The sequence below is a fragment of the Tachysurus fulvidraco genome, chromosome 16 (genome assembly GCF_022655615.1).
Source record: "Tachysurus fulvidraco isolate hzauxx_2018 chromosome 16, HZAU_PFXX_2.0, whole genome shotgun sequence".
Classification (NCBI taxonomy): domain Eukaryota; kingdom Metazoa; phylum Chordata; class Actinopteri; order Siluriformes; family Bagridae; genus Tachysurus; species Tachysurus fulvidraco.
Window position 1 is genome coordinate 15,171,623 of NC_062533.1, and position 25,306 is coordinate 15,196,928.

A 25,306-nucleotide genomic window follows, 5' to 3' on the forward strand; every position below is an offset into this window, starting at 1 on the left:
AAGTATTTATTTTTGATCTCACTGCTTGGGGAACAGACACAGTTTCTATAGGGTGAGCTATGTGTGCATTTGTGTCAATGTGTTGAGGTGAAGCATGGCTATTGAAATTAAAATTTAAAGCATAGTTTATCAGTCAGAAGGTGTGTAGCACCATGGAGATGTGCTCTGAGAGGATCTCTGCTCCAACTCTGCTGGGGTGCAGGCCGTCAGCACGGAACAGCCAAGGACACTTCCAGAAAACATTCCAGTTATCAATAAAGAGTAGATTCTGAGCCTGACACCATGACTGAAGCCATTCATTTAAAGTGAAAAGTCTACTGAACCTTTCAATTCCTCACTGATATGTTGGAAGCGGTCCGGACACAATGATGCTTGTTGTGGGCGCTGTGGTGCGAACCGTCTCCACCGGGGTGTTGAAGTCCCTCTTTAGGATCTCTGACTGCCTCAGGCTGGTGTCGTTCGAGCCGGCATGAAGAACCACAGCTCCGACGTTTCTGCTCACGACCCTACTGTAGGTACCTGCGCAGCAACATCGAGAACACGAGCACCAGGTAAGCAGAGCCTTACATTTCGACACAGTAGCATGGACCTGGCGGATGATGGAGTCTCCGATGATGTCGCGGTCCGTCTCGCGAAGGGGGGCGAAGCGGTTCCGAGAGGGGGTCTCGAAGACCGGCGGTGGTGGAGGGGGAGAGGTCCTCGATCGGGGCCCAGTGCACGTACTCTGCAGCTGCACCCAGGATCCGCGGTGGCCTGGTGCCGGAGTGAACAGCACCTGGCCAGGCCATTTCCTGGGTGCTTTGGGCCTGGATAGAAAAACACACGGAGTGGAGGTGCAGGGAGTAGTAATTACATGTCGGGAGTTTACCTGAGACAGGTGAGCGACCGACCGGGGAGCTTCCAGCGCGGCTTTCCGCTCCCGCAGCTCGGCCTGCTTCACCTGTAGGTCACGGATGGCCTCCAGCTCCAGTTCCACCGAGTGCAGCTCGAACGTGTCCTCACCTGCACTCAAAGGCAGAGGCATAACTGACATGATGTTATAGAGCAAGTACAACAGAGATCATGGCAGTCGAAGGCGGGGGCCTTGGCGACCCAATCCCCAGACACGGAATCTGGCACTAGGGACATGGAATGTCACCTCGCTGGTGGGGAAGGAGCCTGAACTGGTGCGGGAGGTTGAGAGATACCGACTAGATATAGTTGGGCTAACCTCCACACACAGCTTGGGCTCTGGAATCCAACTCCTTGAGAGAGGCTGGACTCTCTACTACTCTGGAGTTGCGCATGGTGAGAGGCAGCGGGCTGGTTTGGGCTTGCTCATAGTTGGAGTTCACCCCGGTGAACGAGAGGGTCGTTTGAATGCACCTTCGGGTCGGGGATAGGTCTCTCACGCTTATTTGTGCTTACGGGCCAAATGGCAGTGTAGAGTACCCGACCTTCTTGGCGTGTCTGGAAGGGGTGCTGGAAAGTGCTCCGACCGGGGACTCCTTCGTTCTACTGGGGGACTTCAACGCTCACGTGGGCAGTGACAGTGACACCTGGAGGGGCGTGATTGGGAGGAACGGCCCCCCCGACCTGAACCCGAGTGGTGTTCTGTTATTGGACTTCTGTGCTAGTCACAGTTTGTCCATAACAAACACCATGTTCAAGCATAAGTGTGTCCATCAGTACACATGGCACCAGGCCACCCTAGGTCGGAAGTCGATGATCGACTTTGTGGTTGTTTCATCTGACCTCCGGCCGTATGTCTTGGACACTCGGGTAAAGAGAGGTGCGGAGCTGTCAACTGAACACCACCTGGTGGTGAGTTGGATCCAATGGTGGGGGAGGAAGTTGGACAGACTTGGCAGACCCAAACATACTGTCAGGGTCTGCTGGGAACGTTTGACAGAGTCAGAGAGATCTTCAACTCCCACCTCCGGCAGAGCTTCAACCAGATCCTGAGGGAGGTTGGAGACACTGAGTCCGAGTGGACCATGTTCTCCACCTCCATTGTCGACGCGGCTGCTCTGAGCTGTGGCCGTAAGGTCTCTGGTGCCTGTCATGGTGGCAATCCCCGAACCCGATGGTGGACCCCGGAAGTAAGGGAAGCCGTCAAGCTGAAGAAGGAGTCCTATTGAGCCTGGTTGGCTCGGGGGACTCCGGAGGCAGCTGATAGGTACCGAAGGGCCAAGCGAGCTTCAGCCCTGGTGGTTACGGAGGTAAAAACTCGGGTCTGGGAGGAGTTCGGTGAGGCCATGGAGAAGGACTATCGGTTGGCCTCGAAGAAATTCTGGCAAACCGTCCGGTGCCTCAGGAGGGGGAAGCAGTGCCCTGGAGTGGGAATCTGCTGACTTCGACTGAGGACATCCTCGGACAGTGGTAGGAATACTTCGAGGTTCTCCTCAACCCCACCAACATGTCTTCCACTGAGGAAACAGAGGGCGGGGGCTCAGTTGTGGACTCGTCGATTCCCCAAGCTGAGGTCACTGAGGTAGTTGAGAAGCTCCTCAGTGGCAAGGCCCCGGGGGTGGATGAGATCCACCCTGAGTATCTCAAGTCTCTGGATGTTGTGGGGCTGTCTTGGTTGACACGCCTCTGCAACATCGCGTGGAGGTTGGGGACAGTGCCTCTGGACTGGCAGACTGGGGTGGTGGTCCTTCTGTTTAAGAAGGTGGACTAGAGGGTGTGTTCCAACTATAGGGGGATCACACTCCTCAGCCTCCCTGGAAAAGTCTATGCCAGGGTACTGGAGAGGAGAATTCAGTCGATAGTCGAACCTCGGATTCAGGAGGAACAATGCGGGTTGCGTCCCGGTCGTGGAACACTGGACCATCTCTATACCCTCGCCATGTTGCTGGAGGGTTCATGGGAGTTTGCCCAACCAGTTCACATGTGTTTTGTGGATCTGGAGAAGGCTTTCGACTGTGTCTCTCATGGTGACCTGTGGAGGGTGCTCTGGAAGTATGGGGTCCGGGGCCCTCTGTTAAGGGCTGTCCGGTCCCTATATGACCAGAGAAGGAGTTTGGTTCGCATTGCCGGCAGTAAGTCAGACTTGTTCCCGGTGCATGTTGGACTCCGGCAGGGCTGCCCTTTGTCACCGGTCCTGTTCATTACTTATATGGACAGGATTTCTAGGTGCAGTATGGGGCCGGAGGGAGTCCGGTTTGGGGACCACAGGATTTCGTCTCTGCTTTTTGCAGATGATGTTGTCCTGCTGGCTTCCTCAAACCAGGACCTTCAGTGTGCACTGGGACGGTTTGCAGCCGAGTGTGAAGCGGCGGGGATGAGAATCAGCACCTCCAAGTCCGAGGGCATGGTTCTCAGTCAGAAAAGGGTGGCTTGCCCCCTTCAGGTTGGTGGAGAGCTCCTGCCTCAAGTGGAGAAGTTTAAGTATCTTGGGGTCTCGTTTACGAGTGAGGGAAGGATGGAGCGGGAGATCGACAGGCGGATTGGTGTATCTTCTGCAGTGATGCGGTCGATATACCAATCTGTTGTGGTGAAGAAAGAGCTGAGCCGAAGCTCTCTATTTACCAGTCGATCTACGTTCCTACCCTCACCTATGGTCATCCCAGATACAGGCGGCCCGAAATGAGTTTCCTCCGCAGGGTGGCCGGGCGCTCCCTTAGAGATAGGGTGAGGAGCTCGAACACTCAGGAGGAGCTCAGAGTAGAGCCGCTGCTCTTCCACATAGAGAGGAGTCTGGCATCTGTTTCGGATGCCTCCTGGACGCCTCCCTGGGGAGGTGTTCCGGGCATGTCCAACCGGGAGGAGGCCCCGGGGAAGACCTAGGACACACTGGAGGGACTATGTTTCTCGGCTGGCCTGGGAACGCCTCGGTATTCCCCCGAAAGAGTTGGAAGTGTCTGGGGAGAGGGAAGTCTGGGCATCCCTGCTTAGACTGCTGCCCCCGCGACCCGGCCCTGGATAAGCGGTAGAAGATGGATGGATGGATGGATATCAAAACATATATTGATCGATTATTCTAGGTTTAAGATGTATTGCGGATGTGTTCGCCCTTTGTAAAAGGTAGGGAGTCAGAGTGTAATGTGTACTAGTGGAACCGGGCTAACACGCTAGTGATGCTAACCGGCTAGCAGCGGGCAGCTGGAGAGCAAATAAATAAAGATATCAAAGGTAAGTAGTTAGAATATTAACTCAAGATAAATCGGAAATGAAAAAATACTAAATAAAAGCAAACAAATGCGATGCTCAAACAGTTCAAACACCGCTTTATATGACCATAGACGCTACAATCTAACTGCAACACAACACAACCATACGTGCCTACACGGTGGCTAAGGCTATCAGCGAGCCCACACTGTCGTCGTTAATGCAGGTTCAGTGGCCCCCGCTTCCGTATGGCATAACACAAAACCAAAATTCAAGGATGGCTAAAAGCTTGGAAGAAGCAAGAGCTCCAAATACGCTGCTACATGCTGCTTCTGCTAAAAATTAAAAACACTGTAACTATAAAAACTAGCCATCTAGTCAGTTTCTGCCCAAACGTTGGGTTAAACAAATAAACCCATCACACCGTGGTTAACATCTTTCCCATATCTTGTTATATTTAAACAAGCCATGCTGCCATAGTACATCACACCCAATGCCGAGTTTCCAAATACATCTAAAATGGGTTTTATAGAGTGTATGTATGTCATTTTTCAGATGTATTTCTTCAGCAGCTCTATGTCTCCTCTATGAACAGCGCTTCTCCAAATCTCCGTTCAAACCGTTTTGCTTAATGCTCTCTGCAGCTTCCTGGCTAATTTCAGCCAATTGGGGCAGATTGGGTTGTGTATGGTAGCAAATAGCACACTTCTAGTACATTTAAGGCCAGAGAAACACATGCAACCACAAGCATCAAGATGTTAAAGAGGGTCTTCTCTGTGGGTCTGGACACGAAGCACTCTGTGGGCATGCGGCAGAGGATGGCAATACACATGAATCTAGGTATCATTGTAATTCCATACGGTTAATACTGCCCAGTGATGAAAGCTACTTCTAGAATAGTTTTAAAAAACAGCTGAGTCAAGTAGCTCCACAACTTGATACATTATAGGTTAATACAATGTATTTTGGTGTCATGACCGAGTGGTTGGTTTTGTGCAGCTGTCTAAGCTTGTTCGCCTTGTGGATGATGTGAACAGCATGTCCTAGGTACAGCAGGGTTGGAGTGGACACGAAGATGATTTGCATGACCTAAAAGCAGACTTGGGAGATTGGGAACATCCAGTCATAGCAGATGTTCGCACAACCCGGTGTATTAGTGTTGCAAACAAAATCAGATTGCTCGTCTCCCCATACATTCTCAACTCCTGCAGCCAGAATGAGGATCCTGAAGATAAGAGGATGCTCATCCAGATCTTGCCAATGACAGTAGAGTGGGACTTGTCCAGTAAAGTGGACAGAAATCCCCAGTTTACCATTGTAATTGATACTGATGATCAGATTTACTCTAGAAGAAGAGGAAATATTCATATTCTAAGAAGAAATGAACCAAGCATTATTTTATTTTACAACTTCTTCTTACTATATACTTTCTTGATTACTATATGTGGATTGTCCACAAGTACCTATATCATACTAGCAGAGGTGGGAAGAAACGGAGTAAAAATACTACGTTACTGTACTTAAGTACATTTTTCTGGTATCAGTACTTTACTCCACTATTTATTTTTCGGACAACTTTTCACTTTTACTCATTACATTTTTACACAAATATCTGTACTTTTTACTTCTTACATTTTCAAAATGGACTCGTTACTTTTAGTATTATTTCTTCTCATTGAGCGCTGTTTCCAGCCTTTCATCCTATCATTGTGCGGCTTTTTCACCATGTGACTGGTGTACTGTATTATTTACTGGCTATCAGACATAGACTAAGGATAGCGGAGCTAACAATGAGCAGCACGCCTACAAAAGGAATGGCTAATGTTAATTCAGAGGGAGTCACCGATGTTAAAATAATTAACAACGAGGACATTCCTGAACACACATGGCGATATATGAGGGAGATGTTTGAAATAATCTGCGTCAAAAAGAATTCCTGGCGAATGCGTTGCGAATTGTGTCAACCAGGGGCGGGTCTAGACTTTTTTTAGGGTGTCTTCAGCCCCCTGTCTGTAATCTCAGCCACCCTATAACTATAATTTTTACTTTCATAAATAAACAATAAAAATGACGTTAAAATGCAGGACTTGTTGTCGATGGGAAAGAAAATTATTTATCAGTTTGAGCCAAGAGCGATTTTTTTTTTTAAATTTGCTTTTACACGCGTGTGTGTTGTAGTCTTTCAAAAGTGCGTCTTCAGCTGTCTGCTTTGTTTGAATGGAAAAGCACAGGTACGTGCAGCGTGCACGCGAAGTCAGAGCTGGAGGTGTTTATCTATAACGTTAATTGCCGGAAAGATGCAAAGACGCAACCAAAAGTGGTGAAATTTCACTATTCTTATTACCAGAGTAGTCATATAATATATAATATAGAACTCTTCTTGTTTTAAATTCTCACTGAGGGCTAAGCCCCCTAAAGATGAAATCCTAGAACCGCCCCTGGTGTCAACCCAAAAAAGACGAAGTGCTTAATTTAATTAACATTAATTTTGTTATTTGTAAAACATCACAATAATTTTGAGTTGTTTTCAAGGACAGAGCTGGAATCTCCCTACAGTTTGGGATATGGCCTTGGTGATACATTTGGTATACATTATATTTCCAAAAGTATTGGGTCACCTGACCTTTCCTGCTATATGTGGTTGTTTTCTGATCTCATCCCTACTGAACACCTTTGGGATGAATGTGAACGCTGACTCCACCCTACATCAGTGCCTTTCGTAACACTCTTGTGGCTGATGAACACAAATATCCATCAGCACACTCCAAAATCATATATACATATACACACACATTATATATTATTATATATATAAAAACATGATGTCCAGTTACCAGCATGACACTAAAAAGGTAGTAGTATCGGCGTCTTTTTACTTAAGTACATGTCAGAGCCCATACTTCTTTACTTTAACTTAAGTAAAAGAGTGTAGTCACTATTTCTACTTTTACTGGAGTCTTTTAAAAAATGAGTATCTGTACTTCTATTTGAGTAAAGGATGTGTGTACTTTTGCCACCTCTGCATACTAGCAATATACTGCATGGTAGCTATTGTAGCTATTTTTTCAGAAGGAAAATTTTAAAAAATTCATTAAATTGAATGGAATCAGACTGAATTCTTTCCCAAAAATCATAGGAAAATGAAAGCATCATAATGAGCACAATAACAGTCTTTATCAGTTAATATAATATTATTAAGTGGGTCCTAAATTTGGTGAATTCTTTTTAAAAATGAGTTCTAATTAGAGCTGTAACGATCAGACCATTTTATTGACATATTAATTTAAAATGCAACAAGTGTTCCAACCCAGTCTAGGGTTGGGCTGCACAGAGTTATAGCTCGGGAGTCAGTGATTGGATACCTTTATAAATACCAAAAGAAACAACACAAAGTAGGATTTCTAGTTAAGTGTATTTACAGATATAAATAATTTTTACAGTCAACAACACTCATAAAGATTCACACAAATCCCCTCTATTTCACACCATGATTTGAAAGAACACAGAACCAAAATAAAATATTCTTAAATTGAGTTTATTGTTCAGGGCTCAACAAAAGCCAATGAATATAAATTATATACAAATGTCTGAATAATTAAGCCTAAACAACCAAGGCATCAGGAGAGAGCACCAGACTCACACATTAAAAGTATGTCTTTGTAACCACACTTTATGTTTACATTTCACCAATTGCTTAATAGCAAATACAACAACCATGGTGCTGGGATAGTGGATAAGGAAAAACTCTCTGTTAGCTGTGTCTCTGCTGTTTTATATCTGTGGCACGCTGTATCGCAGGTAAGCCATGCTGCTGCTAATTGGTATCAGCTGTGGATGATTTGAAGCGCTGCTTAGCAGAGAGAAAAAAGAGAGAAAAATCAAGAGAGAAGAAAACACTACAAAGATATCCCAAAACATACACAATTACGTAATGAAACGCAACAGACCTTCTTAAGGGTTATTGGCAAGTTCCTCTTACCCCTCGTGCAGCTGAGATCTCTGCCTCTGCTACACCTGATAATTTCCTCCAGTAAACTGTTATGGAGTTTGGCCTCCATAATGCCCCAGCAACCTTCCAGAGGCTGATGAATAGAGTGTTGGGGGATGTTCCGAACTGTGCAGCATACTTGGATGAGGTGGTTGTCTTTTCAGATACTTGGAAGCAACATCTTAACCACTTAGAACTCGTTTTTACTCGCCTCTCAAACGCGTCCTTAGTTCTGAACTTGGATAAATGTGAGTTTGGTAAAGGAGTTGTCTCCTATTTAGGTAAGCAGGTAGGACAAGGGGAGGTCAAGCATTAAGTGCCAAAGTTCAGGCTATATGTATGTTCCCAGCTCCTAAGACAAGGCGTGAGCTACGTCGGTTTTTAGGTATAGCTGGTTACTACCGATGTTTTTGTAAAATCTTCTCTGATGTGGTTTTACCCTTGACTAACTTACTATGTAAGGATGTGTTGTTCAAGTGGACTCCAGAATGTCAGTCTGTCTTTGAGTCTGTTAAACTTTTCCTGACTAGCCCACCAGTTCTGTCTGCTTCAGACTTGAAAAAACCTTTTAAGTTGGAAGTTGATGCTAGTGGCTCAGGTGCAGGATCAGTGCTCCTGCAAGATGATGATTTTGGGATGGAACTTCCAGTTTGTTATTTTTCAAAGAAGTTTCTAAAACACCAGCTTAACTACAGTTGAAAAAGAAACACTTGCATTATTGTTAGTGATTCAACATTTTGAAATTTATCTTAATGATAGCCCCACGCTGATACAAGTCTTTGCTGACCACAACCCACTGGTGTTCTTAAATCGAATGTGTAATTCGAACCAGAGGCTAATGCGCTGGTCCCTGATCATGCAAGGTTTTAATTTAGTGATTGAGCATAAAAAGGGCAGCCAGAATGTGTTGGCTGATGCATTATCACGGGGTTGATGTTGCAATTTGTTGTTTTTTTTCTTTTGTTGATTGTGAACTAGTATTAGGTTTACACTTAGGTGGGAGGGGGGGTTACAACTCGTGAAAAGGGTGTAGTATATTGTATTCTTGTACATGTCTGTGTGCAGGTTGATTCCAGGCCAGAGTTTCCAGCCTGCCCTAGCCTGCCCCCATGTTGATGACATCATAACTAATCGACTATATAAAGAGGAAGCAGCAGCAGCAGCAGAAGAAGAAGGAGGAGGAGGGGGTGTTAGGCGTTTTGGCAACACTGGACTGTGACCGGAGCACTGATGGCAGGAAATGACGGTAGCTCTGGTAGTAATCCGGAAATGGAAGATGAGTGCAGGAGGGAATGAATGGTGGAAAAGTTGTGAATCGGAAAAGGGAGAAAACTAAGAGTCAAGGATCATTCTCAGACTCCTCCATTTCAAGCTGGCTCAAATAACAGCTTTGTAACATTGAGTTTAGCTGCGAAAGATACCTCACATGCTCAATCTATCAAACATAAGCCAAAGTCTCAAAAAGCTGACGGTATGCACTTACCTGCAACAAACCTATCTAATCTGTCTGAAGGTGTGATTAAGTCCGAAGTTGGGAGGACCAGCCCCATCATGAATGTACCTGTTAAGCCTTATGTCCCTCAATACATCCCTCCATCTAGCACTCCACATCAGGTAGAGTCTCTGGCACAGTATTTAGCCAGAGGAGACCTTGTTAGTTCAGGACTTTACCTATTTGATGATAAGCCTGAAAACTATCGGCCATGGTATTCCTCATTCACCAGTGCAGCTCGTGAAGTTCACCTCACAGCAACCCAGGAACTGGACCTCATGACTAACAAAGGTAAGGGAAATAGCATCTGACCCCATACCAGAGCATGGGGAAACCTTTACAGTAGCTGCAGGCACCTCAGGTAGGACTCAAAGTCTATACTGGCCCCATTGTATTTTACTGCACATATAAAATCTTGTGAATTTTTCCACTTTTCAGGGACAGGACTGTGATCAACGGGTGATGGAAACAAGAAAGGTGAAGAGTGCCACTGCCAATGCAACCATTGAGGTTCAGCACTATCTCAGTGAACCCAACATCCCCCGCTCTGAAAATCCACTTCAGTATTGGCACAAGCACATTTACCCCCATTTATACATGCTGGCCCTGGGCTTTTTGTGTTCTCCTGCCTCTTCTGTGCCCTGTGAACGGGTATTTTCTAAGGCTGGTAAAGTGGTCAGCAAGAAGAGAAACAAGCTCAGGCCCAGCACTGTGGAGAAAATCTTGTTCCTAAATAAAAATCTAACCACAAGTTGCTCATAAATCACTACAATTAATTCCCCCAAGTTTATAGCAACATTTATTTCAAATCACTATGTATGCATTTCTTTGGACACCTGATTGCTGACTGCTGATTGTTAATAAAACATGACATAAAGCACACAGATCTCTGGAAAATTGTCCGTAGTGTGTGATTGCATGAGTGAATGAGAGTGTGTGTGTGCCTTGCGATGGGTTGGCACTCCGTCCAGAGTGTATCCTGCCTTGATGCCCCATGACAGGCTCCCCGTGACCCAAGTAGTTAGTAGGTAAGCAATAGAAAATGAATGAATGAATGAATAAAGTACAAAGCATCCATCTAGCCTCAGTACAGAAGTCTGTAAGGCAGATTTATATTCGTGTCAAAGTGTGTCTGCACTTATGTAACTTCAACATTCATGAAATTGATTTTTTTCTAAAAACAGTCAGAATGTCCACATTCACCATACAAAAAGTTATCTTTATTACATTTTTGTTTAGAGCTACCATGCGTATGCAATGGAACATGCTTTGGTCATGTATTTACTATATTGATACATTTATTTATTAATCTATCCTTAATTTGTCAATTCATTAATTTTTGCTTCTAAAATTAATACGTTGTTTGGTTGTGGAACTTTCTGTGATAGCGCTTTCACCAGCAGAGGTCCTCATCGAGCTCTGATTTGAAAAGCTTCGAGTAATGAACCTTTGTCTGATACAATTGGGTTGAAAGCTTCACTGCTTCAATAAAGCTTCCCTTCGCGATCACAAGTGCAAACTCAGCCACCTCTTCGCACGTTACTCTCCTCTTTTGTCTCCACCCTGCACGTCGATTATGAATGGCCGCAGGTGTGTGGGGCGAAGCCTAACCTCAGAAAAAAAGGAAAAGACCAAGTCAATATAAATTGAAACAGACCACACTAAAATAAGAATAAAGGCTTAGGCATAAAGGAATAGGAATAAAGCATTTCGAAAAAATAAAACGTCTAAATTATTTGAAGATTTTATTAAGTATAAGAAAGCTCAAGCTGAAGTAAGAAGAATAGTAAGAGAAGCTTGGTGATTGGTGTACAACTTTAGGAGAGGATATTGATGTAAGTGAAGTCTGGGGATCAATTAGGAAAATGGGAGAAATTTATAGAAACCAAACTTTACCTGTTTTAAAAAATGATGAAGGAAGTATAGCAGTGACAGATAATGAAAAAGCTGAAATGTTAGCTAAAGTTTTTGTTAAAGTCCATAGTGATAATAATGTATCGGAGGATGTTAAATAGAGTAGAATTCAGAACAAAAATAAATATCCAGATTTAATGATGAAAAGAAGTCCTTCTTGTGAGGCTATGGATGCAGAATTTACTATGTATGAATTGAAGATGGCACTAGGGGGAGTGGATCATAGTGGATTTAGAGCATTTCGGAATACTATGGATGCTGTTTTAAGTTTAGTAGCAGATATTAGAAAAGCTCAAGCAAATTAAGAAGTATTGGTAGGGGTTTTATTTGATATCGAGAAGGCATATGATATGCTTTGGAAAGAAGGACTTTTCATCAAACTTAAATGCATGGGAATTGGAGGAAGGTGATTGCTGTGGTGTTTATTACGGCCCTCGTCACGAGCGGCACACCGAGAGCGTATTCAAAGACTTACAAGATAGATAATGGAATTCCCCAAGGAAGTGTATGCAGCCTAGTATTTTTTAATATTATGATTAATGATATTTTTTTGCAATATTACGAGTGACATTGGAAAAGCATTATTTGCAGATGATGGGGCAATATGGAAAAGAGGACGTAATATTGCATGTGTGACTCAAGGACTACAAAAGGCTGTAGATAAAGTGGAGGTATGGGCAAATAATTGGAGTTTTAGATTATCAGTGGCTAAAACCCAAGTTATATGTTTTACAAAAGGGAAAAAGTACCAGAAGTTAAGTTAAAGTTATACAATCAGGAACTGGAGCAAGGCCTGGTAGTTAAATATCTTGGTGTGTGGATAGAATCTAGATTGACGTTTGCTACTCATGCTAAAAAGTTGATTAATAAATGTAAAAAAGGAGTAAACATTTTAAGATGTTTATCCGGGGTAGAATGGGGAGCTTGTAGATTATCCTTGAAAATAATTTACTGTTCCTTAATCAGACCAAGTTTAGGTTATAGAGGTATTATTTTTGGATTGGCATCTGAATCTATTCTGAAAAAGATTGAAACAATGCAGAATCAAGCTTTAAGAATATGTTGTGGGGCTTTTAAAACATCTCCCATTGCAGCTATGCAGGTGGAGGTAGGGGAAGCTCCTTTACACCTTCGTAGGTATAAAATGAGAATGAACTATTGGGTGAATTTGAAAGGACATAAAGAGTCTCATCCAGTAAAAGGGGTGATTGAAGAATGCTGGGAGCATGGAAATAAAAATATTAAAAGCTTTGGATGGATTGCTAAAAAGAAGCAGAAGTAGTTGGTATTGCTGACTGTGATGTAAGTCCAACTGTGATAGTATCCAAAATCCCACCATGGTTTTTTCCAATGCCTAATGTAGATTTTCAAATACAAGTTAAAATGAAGAATGAGGAAGATACCCCTACGAACATCATTGCACAACAGTATGTAGACCAGAGTTATTCATCATGGTTACACATATACACAGATGGTTCGAAAGACCCTATCTCTGGTAGAACTGCTGCTGCAGTATATATTCCACAATTTCAAACTAGTATTAAAAAAAAGAATAACTGATCATGTATCTGTCTATGCAACAAAATTAATTGCTATGGTGGTAGCCCTCCAGTGGATAGAGGAAGTAAAACCAAGCTTAGTTGTAATCTGTTCTGATTCTTATGCAGCATTATCGAGTCTTGCAAGTGGACTAAAATCATCAAGACAAGACTTTATATATGAGATACTTGCAAGTTTATTAAGAATCAGCAAAGTAAGATTGATAACATTTTTGTGGGTTCCTGCTCATGTGGGAGTGGATGCCAGAAACCATAGAACATGTTTTAAGAAAATGTAAAAATGTAAAAAAAATATGAAAGAGAAAGGTTAAAACTAATTAATGAAGTTTTTAGGTGTAGGACTTCTGGTATTGACTTATTGACGTCACGGTAAAATTGTTCATTGTTTCACTGGCAGTAGGGGTGTCTGCCTTTTTTCTTTGGGAGTGTCTTCCTTTTTCTCCTGTGTGTTTTGGTAGGGAGTTAGGGAAGTTCCCCTGTATTTTTTTTTCTTTGCTTTAGGTAAGGATAGGTATTTAACTATTAGAAATTTTTGTTTATTATTTTGGCCTTGGACCACCTTGAAGAGACGCCAGTGTTGTCGGCTGTAAATAGTGAAAGTGATGTGACATACGGCTAAGTAAGGTGACCCATACTCAGAATTCGTTTTCTGCATTTAACCCATCCAAAGTGCACACACAGCAGTGAACACACACACCGTGAACACACACCCAGAGTAGTGGGCAGCCATTTATGCTGCGGCGCCCGGGGAGCAGTTGGGGGGTTCGGTGCCTTGCTCAAGGGCACCTCAGTCGTGGCCGGCCCGAGACTCGAACCCGCAACCTTAGGATTACGAGTCAGACTCTCTAGCCATTAGGCCACGACTTGCCCAAATATTATTAAATCTGTAAATAGGTTGCATTTTAATGTCAATAAAATGATCTGATCGTTACAGCTCTAATTAGAACTCATTTTTAAAAAGAATTCACCAAATTTAGGACCCACTTAAAAAGATTATATTAACTGATAGTCTTTAATTGTGGTCAATGTGATGCTTTAATTTTCCTACGATTTCTATGATTTTTGGGAAATTATTCAGTCTGATTTCATTCAATTTAATTACAGCTTTTAATTTTCCTTCTGAAAAAATAGCTACCATGCAGTATATTGCTAGTATGATATAGGTACTGGTGGACAATCCACATATAGTAAGTAAGAAGGTATATAGTAAGAAGTTGTGAAATAAAATAATACTTGGTTCATTTCTTCTTAAATATAATAAGAATATTTCCTCTTCTTCTAGAGTAAGTCTGATCATCAGTATCAATTACAATGGTAAAAAGGGGATTTCTGTATTTCTGCTTTCACGTTACTGGACAAGGTGCAGTCCCACTCTACTGTCATTGGCAAGATCTGGATGAGCGTCCTCTTCATCTTCAGGATCCTTGTTCTGGGCGCAGGAGTTGAGAATGTATGGGGAGACGAGCAATCTGATTTAGTTTGCAACACTCATACACTGGGTTGTGCAAACATCTGCTACGACTGGATGTTCCCCATCTCCCAGGTCCGCTTTTGGGTCATGCAAATCATCTTCGTGTTCACTCCAACCCTGCTGTACCTAGGACACGCTGTCCACATCATCCACCAGGAAGCTTAGAGAGCTGCGCAAAACCAACCACTCAGTCATGACACCAAAATACATAACCAAAGGCGGCAAAGTCCGAATCAGTGGCAGGTTGCTGTGGAGCTACTTTACTCAGCTGTTTTTTAAAATTATTCTGGAAGCTTTCATCACTGGCCAGTATTACCTGTATGGAATTATAATAATACCTATTCATGTGTATTGAAATCCTCTGCCGCATGCCCACAGAGTGCTTCATGCAGAAATATATCCAGCAAAGAAGACACATGCAGTTCTGCAACAGAAGCTTCCATGTCAGAGGCAGCAAAGGAGGTTATTGAGAGCCAAAAACGACTTATCATTTTGATTTACCATCAATTATAAGGTGTCATGCTAAACTGAGATTATCACTAATAGAAGCATTTGGTTCCAAATTCACTTTTTTATGAAAGAAAATGTCATTAATTTGCCCCTTCCTAGAATTTTACCTTTCATAACGCTGCTGTTTTTTGACATTCATCTGAACTTTCACCCTTAGTCTATACAGACATGTTGTGGTATGTTTTTTCTAAAGATTTTATCTAATAGAAAGAATTGAGCACTAAAACTTATTTTTCCTTTTCCTGTTAGATGGTAGAAAAGGCCTTGCTTAAGAAGCCTGGAGGAGAGGATATTCTTGAAGAGTACAAGTCAGGAAATTCACTAATGCACCGCACTCGGAGACAGCTTGTCAACATATTGGCGAGTGATATTACTGAGCGATAGGTAAGATTATATATATAGGTAAGATTTAAAAAGGTTTTTATTAAAAAGGAATATTAAAAAAAGGCTGTAATCCTGTAATCAGTAAGATTGACTTTCTTCACCCTATAGTAGGAATCCTTCCCGTCAGCAGAAGAAGTATGCCCTGGGAATTATTACTCTCTTTCCCTCACTGAAGGATCCTTTTTCTCCAAAGGGCTATGTACGTTTTACAACCATATTAAGAAAACAGCACCAGATTTACAGAAAGGGGCTTTGGCATCGTAGTTTTCATTATAAAATAACTACAGTTGCTTATAAAAGTGAAAAGATTTCAAAATTCAACAATAAAATCGATGATAGCACATTAATTTGAAAAAAGAAAATCTATTAAATAATTAATTGTTCTTTTGTTTCACAATGCTGCATCTGCACTTTATGTAAGATCATTTTGTGAGTATTTGTCTTTATTCATTTAAATGGAACAGGAGAGTTTCTATGATGGGGAAAAGGGCACTGGATATTTAGTGTGGTGCCTCAAAACCATTTCCAGGACTTCAGGAAAACGGCCAGTCGAGGAAGCCTCAGTGCATCAAGCACAAGGACCAAAGCGCCGAAGATCAGCGACCACACTGCCTCAGAAGCTTGATGGAGATGCCTGCATTTCATTTCTTGTTCACTCTCCTGATGAAGCAAGTGTATTTCAGAAGATGAAGATAATGTTTCAACACCGTCAGGACCAAGTACATGACCCACAAAGACGTACAGATGCCTTGTTTTTCCTCCTGATAGAGGATTTCCAAATGCCTTGTTTTTCCTCCTGATAGACTGGGACAGTGACATCGCTTCTATGCTGCTTCTCTATCTCTTGTCATCCACAGCTGGACGGAAGAGGACCAAAATATGTCCAAGTGATGCAGTGGACAAAACGGTGCACTTTCATAAGGTACACTATTATGCCTCATTATGCCTCACACTGCATGGAGCAGACATGTACAGTTTTTAATTGTAGTGTAAGTTCTAACCGAACTAAATGATTTTTATTACTATACAAAATCAAAACGTGTGTCAAAAAGTGCACGTAACCGGTGTTGCGGCTGAACACCGGTAACACCGACTATCGTAGCAAGTCTAGTTACTTTCAAATGAATGGGTATTACTGACCAGTATGTCCCAATTATTTGGGAGGAATGTTTTTTGCAGTGAAGCAAATCTCAAATCACAGGGGCAGTTTACAAAGTCTATTACATTAACATGGACCAGCAGGTACCAGATTCACTTGAAGGTGTACAGATTTATAATATTTTTTTCTTTTTTTATTCATGCTGCAGCATCAATGAATATGTACAGGAAAGAGTGGGTAAACAACCATACATCCATTCATCCATACATACAACAACCATACATACATCCATCCATACATACAACAACCATACATACATCCATCCATACATACAACAACCATACATACATCCATCCATACATACAACATTGATGTTACCACAACAGATGAGTCTCCAAGAGTTTGTGAGTTGCGGGCAAAACTTTTGAATGACATGAACATGCTCAAATGTTTCAAATTTACGAGCCTTTTGACTTACAAAGTGCTTATGGTAGAGATGACAGCCTTTATATTGTACCATTATTTTCTCTGTAAATGTGCATGGAGTTCAAGTTGTATGGTGCTTGGATATTTTTGTCTTTATTATAAAAGTTGAATTCTTCATATGTTTCTCTTTTTCTTGTAGTGAAAAAGCATTTTCAGAACATTGAATGTAACACAACTGTCATGAATACTCTGTAAAGTGTTAATAACACTGAATGATCTAAGTTAACACTTTAAGAGTAAGGGAGTAACACGATATAGAGTTAAAAATACACTTTAAATTGTCATAAAATAACACTGTGAATGTTAGGAATTAACACCCACAGTGAAAAGGAATAACACATGTTTAGTGTAAAAAAAAATACTCTTAAACGTGTTAAGAAACCACACTCTGAGTGTTACATTTTTAACACTATTATGGAGTTAAAATATTAACACTATCCAAAGTGTTAATTTAACTCTGAACTGGTATCAATTATATAAATTCTGGGAAAGTGTTAAATTTAACACTATGGGAGTTGAAATAACACTGATGTTTTTGCTGTGTAGCCACTTTATGAGTTAACTTACATTTCTTGCAGTCGCAGTTCATTTCTTTTACTTGCAGATTATTTTGCAACAGTGGAAAATTACAGAATTGTGATAATGAATGGCACAAATGTTTTTTTTCCTTTCAGTTTTTAGAGTGTACCATAGGAATATAATTTTTTTTATGTAGTTTAATACATCATCGTGAATTAGCGATTCTGTACATCATGATTGCACAGTTAAGCTGACTATACTCATAATCTTCCAGTCATTTATAAATTCATAGACTCTATAATGCTCTCTGTGCATGATTTTCCTTGTATTTAAGTAATGCTAAAGCCATTTTATGTGTAGCATAATAAATTCAGTTTAAATAAAAGCTATGCCTTGTCTTGTGTTATAAATCAGACAGTGTCAGGAATTTATTGGGTAGAAACAGAAATAATGTGAAGTATAAAGAAGAATAAAAAAATGTGAAGTATAAAGTTTAAAATTAAGTTAGTATTTATCTCTTTATTTAACATATATCCGTTATGATCAAGTCGGAAGTGACGGTGGTGAGGAAAAACTCTGAGATGATATGAGGAAGAAATCTTGAGAGGAACCAGACTCAGACGTGAACCTCATCCTCATTTGGGTGACACTGAACAGGAAATAATATAAATGTAATGTAAGCAATTTACAGGACTTTCTTACAGGTTTTTAAGGTATATCGCAACGATCCAGAGAGAGAAAAGTGGAGTATGGATTATTTGAAGGTGTACAAAGGTTAAGAAAAAGTTTCAATGCCTGGACTGTTAAAATGAGTTGTGTGCTGAATCAAAGCATGGTGTCAACTCTCAACTGGCTGGGAAATTCATTTAATGGGAGCCAAGATCATAAGGCAAGCGTAACAGCCTCTCACCGTGATTTTGTTCGAGACTATGTCATGAACCACTGCTGCCACTAGTGGAAAAAACATAGCTTTAATTTTCACAGCTGGTAATAAAAAAGTGAGGAAATTTTGACAAGCGACTCACTTTCTCTGCCGTTTATCTAGTAAGCTCAGAGTTTTTTAAATAGTTTGTTGTAAAGAGTTTTTTTCCATATAAAAACCATGGCTGATCCCTCATCTGGGTCTCATACCTGTTTCTGTTGTCATGAGCTGGGTCATGTCATTGCCAACTGCCCCGTGATCAAGCGGAAGCAAACTAAGCAGCGCGCGGAGATTAAAAAGGTTAATGCAGTAGCGGTTTCAAAAAGCATCTCTGAGAGTCACTGCCTCATTGAGACAATGGTTAGATCCTTTGTATGTTTAGGTTATGTCTCATTAGGTACTGGTTATGTAAAACAGTCTGTAAGAGTACTGAGAGATACTAGTTTGGCACAGACATGTGTGTTAGAAAGTACTCTACCGTTTTCTGAAGCCTCTTATGCAGGTAGTGATGTCTTAATTCAAGGTATTGGTATGGAGGTAATTCATGTCCCATTACATCATGTATATTTGGAAACTGAGAATTTTACCTGAAATAGTTTCTGAACCGGTGACTGTTACTTCTCAAGTTAGTGACCAGTATTCTTCTCTGTTCCCCGCTTTTTGTCAAAAGCGACAAATCCAGTGACTTTTACTGGATTTTTTGGAGACTTTTGTGGTGTTTGGAGACTCGAAAGCACAAATCACTCTGCAGTTAGGCCTACTGTGCTCAACGAGCAGCGGGTGCTGCCGTGAGCCCCTCTCCCGTACAAAAGCACTCATAAGCGGTCAGTCTCTCAGTAGCCTCGTGCTGCAGTCAGAGCAGAGAGGAGAGACACACCCCTCGGCGTCCAGGCTTTAAATGCGCATGGCCGCCGCCATTCCCTCCCTGGTTTACAGAGCGGGGTGTAAATGGAAAATGTTTCTTCACTTTTTCTCACACAAAAATAAATCACTGCATTTAAATTGACTCACGACATAGCTCTCCATTCACTCCAGTCTAGTCTCTAGACGCACCACCAGCTACAAAAAAGCTGCAGATATGCTTCATCATACCTTCAAAGCTTTCTGATGTGAGGGAGGCCCCAACTCCAATTAACCTGCTTTGAGGAGGGCCCAGCTTGCAAAAGGTTGAGAAACCCTGGCTTAACTGGTCCCACCATCTCTCAGGGTAAGAAGCAGGTACACATCAAGACTCTTCTCTGTTCTGGCACCGAGGTGGTGGAATGAACATCTAGATGTCAGGAACAGCTGAGTTACTGGATATCTTCAAACGACAGATGAAGACTTACTTCTTCATGAAATACTTGAACTAGCACTTTATCCCCTATTTGTTGTATGTGTGTATTTAAAAAAAAAAAATGATAGAGACTTAAAAGCACATTTGAACGTCACTCTGGGTAAGAGAGTCTGCCAAATGCTGTAAATGTAAATAATGGATAAAATGACTAATCAGTTATTTCTACATACAGTAACAACAATGAAGTCTGAAAACTTTTTGAATCCATTGTATTTATACGGAAAAAACTCCAGCAAACAAACTATTTAAAAAACTTGCTAGATAAACGGCGGAAAAAGTGAGTCGCTTGTCAAAATTTCCTCACTTTTAAGAGTTTTTTTATTACCAGCTTGAAAAAATTAAAGTGAGAGGCTGTTACACTTGCCATATGATCTTGACTCCCATTAAATGAATTTCCCAGCCAGTTGAGAGTCGACACCATGCTTTGATTCGGCACACAACTCATTTTAAACAGTTAAAAATCCAGGCATTGGAACATATCCTCTTTTTCTTTTTCTTTTTCTTTTTCCTTTGTATACCTTTAAATAATCCATACTCCACTTTTCTCTCTCTGGATCTTTGCGATATACCTTAAAAACCTGTAAAAAAAAATCCTGTAAATTGCTTACATTACATTTATATTATTTCCTGTTCAGTGTCACCCAAATGAGGATGAGGTTCATGTCTGAGTCTGGTTCCTCTCAAGGTTTTCTTCCTTATATCATCTCAGGGAGTTTTTCCTCACCACCATTTCTTCCAATTTGATCATAATGGATATATGTTAAATAAATAGTAGAGATAAATACTAACTTGATTTTAAACTTTATACTTCACATTTTTTTATTCTGTTTCTATCCAATAAACTCCTGACACTGATTTATTACACAAGACAAGGCATAGTTTTTTATGTAAACTGAATTTATTATACTACACATAAAAAGGCTTTAGCATTACTTAAATACAAGGACAATCATGCACAGAAAGTATTATATAGTCTATGAATTTATAAATGACTGGAAGATTATGTAGTCATTTATACACTTAGTACAGTCAGCTTAACTGTGCAGTCATGATGTACAGAATTGCGAATTCACGATAATGTATTAAACTAAATTAAAAAAAATTATATTCATATGTTACACTCTAAAAAGTGATGGGTTGTTTTGCTAGGTTTAACTTGTGGTTTAGACTTGCAGAACTGAAAGGAAAAAACATTTGTGCCATTCATTATCAAAATTCTGGAATTTTCCATTGTTGTGAAAAAAAACTGCAAGTAAAAGAAATGAACTGCGACTGCAAGAAATGTAAGTTAACTTATAAAGTGGATATGTTACGAAAGCAATAACACTTTTAACACTGCTTGTCTGCATGGCATGTTACACTACTGGCAAAAAAAAGCATTCTAATGTTATTCAAGGTGAAAATGACACAGATTTAATATGTTAATTTGCAGTTAAATTAATTTAACAAGTTTACCGCTACATTGCATCTAGCTATTTATAAAAGGATCAAAGAGGTATTACCGGCTAGTACGGAAGTTAGATTAATGTTAGTCTTGTGTTTTTTAAGCTCGTAGCTTATTCTACAATTTTAAAATAGACACTAAGTTACTGTGTTGAACTTCAATCAGACTGCTTTTGTAGTAAATAAATAAAAAGTGCTGTGTGAAGCTACTTTTGTGCTGATTAAAAATAAAAACATTGTAAAAACTATAAAAACTATTGTTTCTGCCCAAACTTTTAGTTAAACAAATCAACCCATCACACTATGGTTAAAATCTTTCCCATATCTTGTTATATTTAAACAAGCCATGCTGCCATAGTCAATCAAACCCAATGCTGAGTTTCAGAATAAATCTAAAATGGGTTTTATAGAGTGTATGTATGTCATTTTTCAGATGTATTTCTTCAGCAGCTGTATGTCTCCTCTATGCCCAGCGCTTCTCCAAGTCTCCGTTCAAACCGTTTTGCTTAATGCACTCTGCAGCTTCCTGGCTAATTTCAGCCAATTGTGGCAGATTGGGTCGTGTATGGTAGCGCACCGCTCCTTCATATTTTGGCCGTCGTCTTACCCCACAGCAAAGCAAATAGCACACTTCTAGTACGTTTAAGGCCAGGGAAACACATGCAACCACAAGCATGAAGATGTTAAAGATGGTCTTCTCTGTGGGTCTGGACATGAAGCACTCTGTGGGCATGCGGCAGACGATGTCATTACATATGAATCTAGGTATCATTATAATTCCATACAGGTAATACTGGCCAGTGATGAAAGCTACTTCTAGAATAATTTTAAAAAACAGCTGAGTAAAGTAGCTCCACAGCAACCTGCCCTTGATTCGGACTTTGCCGCTTTCGGTTGTGTATTTTGGTGTCATGACTGAGTGTTTGGTTTTGCACAGCTCTCTAAGCTTGTTCTCCTGGTGGATGACGTGGACAGCGTGTCCTAGGTACAGCAGGGTTGGAGTGGACACGAAGATGATTTGCATGACCCAAAAGCGGACCTGAGAGATGGGGAACATCCAGTCGTAGCAGATGTTCTCACAACCCGGTGTATTAGTGTTGCAAACTAAATCAGATTGCTCGTCTCCCCATACATTCTCAACTCCTGCGCCCAGAACAAGGATCCTGAAGATGAAGAGGACGCTCATCCAGATCTTGCCAATGACAGTAGAGTGGGACTGCGCCTTGTCCAGTAATGTGGACAGAAATCCCCAGTCTCCCATTGTAATTGATACTGATGATCAGATTTACTCTAGAAGAACAGGAAATATTTATATTATATTGTAGAAGAAATGAACCAAGTATTATTTTATTCTACAACTTCTTACTATCTACCTTCTTACTTACTATATGCGAATTGTCCACCAGTACCTATATCATACTAGCAATATACTGCATGGTAGCTATTGTAGCTATTTTTTCAGAAGGAAAAATAAAAAATTTAATTACATTGAATGAAATCAGACTGAATTCTTTCCCAAAAATCATAGAAATCATAGGAAAATTAAAGCATCACATTGAACACAATTACAGTCTTTATGAGTTAATATGATCTTTTTAAGTGGGTCCTAAATTTGGTGAATTATTTTAAAAAATGAGTTTTAATTAGAGCTGTAACAATCAGATCATTTTATTAACATATTAATAATACAACGAGTGAAAGTCCGGATTATAAATTGATTGTGACTTTTAGACTAATGTGTAAAAAAGCTAGCAAAGTGATTTCTGATTTCTCTACATCAATTCAGATAAATTTTTCACCCACTAATAACTAAGTTTTCTAGAATAAACCATGCAGCCTTGAAACTTGGCCATCCAGGACTATCCCTGCATCTGTGTAGATTTAGTTGTCCGAAAGTAGGTCCAAAATGAAGAATTTATCAAGCAAGAAAAACATTTCCACAGCGCAAACAAATTCATGTTAATAAACATTTCATGCAGCTTGAGTCTTGCCTGCATAAATTCCTCAAACGTGGCAAAATTTGAATAGTACTATGTAGCTACTCATCATATTAGACTCTAGGGGTCAGCCTTGTCTTATTAGTGATAGACAGTGTAGTATGTTGTAGTACTGAGTTGTGTGCATTCCGCCTTCTTCAGTTAAACGGTATGTTATGAAGCAATTTGGAGTTAAAGCCTAAAAAGCTCTGGATCTAGTAACTTTAAGAGTAACTACAAAGTCTCTTCCCACCCATAAGGGTATGGATATTTCCACCTAGTAGTTTAATCCTGGTCCTAAAGTATCTCTGTTAAGAACTTTCTAAACTTTCTTAAAAAATAATCTTTTGAGGGACACTGCAGGAATTGCATATTTATGCAGTTTCTATTCCTCTTACTAAATAAATGCACGTCATGACACTTCCGAGTTAGAAACAGATTTTTTTTAAACATCAAAAATGGATCTTTCTACATATTCTATCACCCGAATGAATTTTCATACAAACATAATTAGTCAAAACTATGAGATTTCAGCTAAAAGTGGAGAATAACGGTGTGTGTAAGGTAGCTCATATACTCATGTTTCCTTGGTTCACATTTTACCATAAATGGTATGTTTTTTTGTGGCACTTTAAAGAAAAATATCGAGACAGGATTATAATTCATGCAGAAGTTCATTTGGGTTATCAAGGATTTGGGAAATTATGTATAATGCTAATAATTAATGTAGAAAAATGATGAGAAGAAGCATAGACACTCAAAATGTGTTTAGAATTAAATAAGAGAAAGAAAGAAAGAAAGAAAGAAAGAAAGAAAGAAAGAAAGAAAGAAAGAAAGAAAGAAAGAAAGAAATCTTATTCTCATCAGAAATTGTTAATTCACTCAAATTAAAAATGAAAATTATTAAATAAAAAAAACAGTTGAGTGCATATATGCTTAAAGTTTAAAGAACTATTAATGATCATATTGATGTTATAATCTTTGTACTTATTATAGAATTGTGTCCTCATTGTGTCCATATTAAACTTAACTTCTATGGATAATTCTAAGGATTTGTAAAACTCAGCACATTAAACGATGCTGTAACGTGAAAAAAAAAAATAAAACTCACCGGGAGCAGTGTTGCGTCAAGTGTGTGATCTTCAAATGTGTGTTCTATGAGTGTGTGTTCCTGATTTAGCTAGACGCTCGATCCTACTTTCATTTCTCCTATGTCTTTGTTTGTTAATGTCTGACAACCAAAACATCTCCTCATCATCTGTGTCATTGGTCAGCTGGACATGCTCACATGTCTTTTGCTCATTTCTCGACTAGCTTTTAATCATTTCTTTCATCATTAAATTGCAAAATAAAGGTACACACCCAAATTATAACACATACCGTTGTCACCACATACGATTATTACTGTAGCACTAGATAGGAGCAAATGAGACATGAGACACACTAAAGGCAGCAGTCATCAAATTTCACTTCCATGAACTCTTTTTTCCGATTACACACTACAGTCTTCTGTGTACTGTTTCTAAGGCATACACTTTTCTCATAAGGGATATTTATTTATTGTTTTTGTTTCAGAGCGACTGACTGCATAAGATATTAATACACACTTGAAATGTGTGCATTGAAACCAGAAATGTAATACTTAATAATCACTAATCAAACGCTCACCATGGACACAATCTTCCATCAAGGCTAAAACCTTATGTCACAAAAACATCCTTTCCATCAACTGGTCTAATCAGCAATACCCAGGATTCGCCATGATCTCCTATCTGCTTGTTCGGACATTAACAAATAAACCTAGTCTGCAGTTTTATATGTTACACGAACACAAAATATTACATGGCCTTAGAGTTTAAGTTAGAAAACAATCTCCCATAATCTCCCATGTCTAACTCCAGAATATTCAACAACAGAAATTTGCTGTGTGTGTTTAAAGATGACGTTATTATTCACCACCATCATTAACCATATATGTCAATCAGGCTCACCATTATTCTTCCTTGGACCACATTTGATAGTTACTGACCACTGCGAACTGGGAACACCCCTGAAGAGCTGCAGTTTTGAAGATGCTCTGATCCAGTTGTCTAGCCATCATAATTTGGCCCTTGT

General features: G+C 40.3%; 1 protein-coding gene, 1 long non-coding RNA gene and 2 pseudogenes across 2 annotated transcripts; 2 read left to right on the plus strand and 2 right to left on the minus strand.

Annotated features, from left to right (window-relative positions):
* Positions 1–4,750: 4,750 nt before the first annotated feature.
* On the minus strand, positions 4,751–5,408 carry LOC113648280 (annotated as a pseudogene).
* Positions 5,409–7,960: 2,552 nt separating this feature from the next.
* LOC113648246 lies at positions 7,961–10,256 on the plus strand. The gene is made up of 3 exons (XR_003441863.2): positions 7,961–8,228; positions 9,146–9,863; positions 10,011–10,256. It is a non-coding gene; the product is annotated as an uncharacterized LOC113648246 (long non-coding RNA).
* Positions 10,257–14,181: 3,925 nt separating this feature from the next.
* Positions 14,182–14,878, plus strand: LOC113648281 (annotated as a pseudogene).
* A 551-nt stretch (positions 14,879–15,429) lies between these two features.
* On the minus strand, positions 15,430–24,495 carry LOC113648323 (gap junction Cx32.2 protein-like). The gene is made up of 2 exons (XM_027155465.2): positions 24,303–24,495; positions 15,430–22,505 (listed from the first exon to the last, which is right to left on the minus strand). Exon 2 carries the CDS (start codon positions 22,474–22,476, stop codon positions 21,679–21,681), a length of 798 nt encoding a protein of 265 aa, XP_027011266.1. The 5' UTR covers positions 22,477–22,505; positions 24,303–24,495; the 3' UTR covers positions 15,430–21,678.
* Positions 24,496–25,306: the final 811 nt, after the last annotated feature.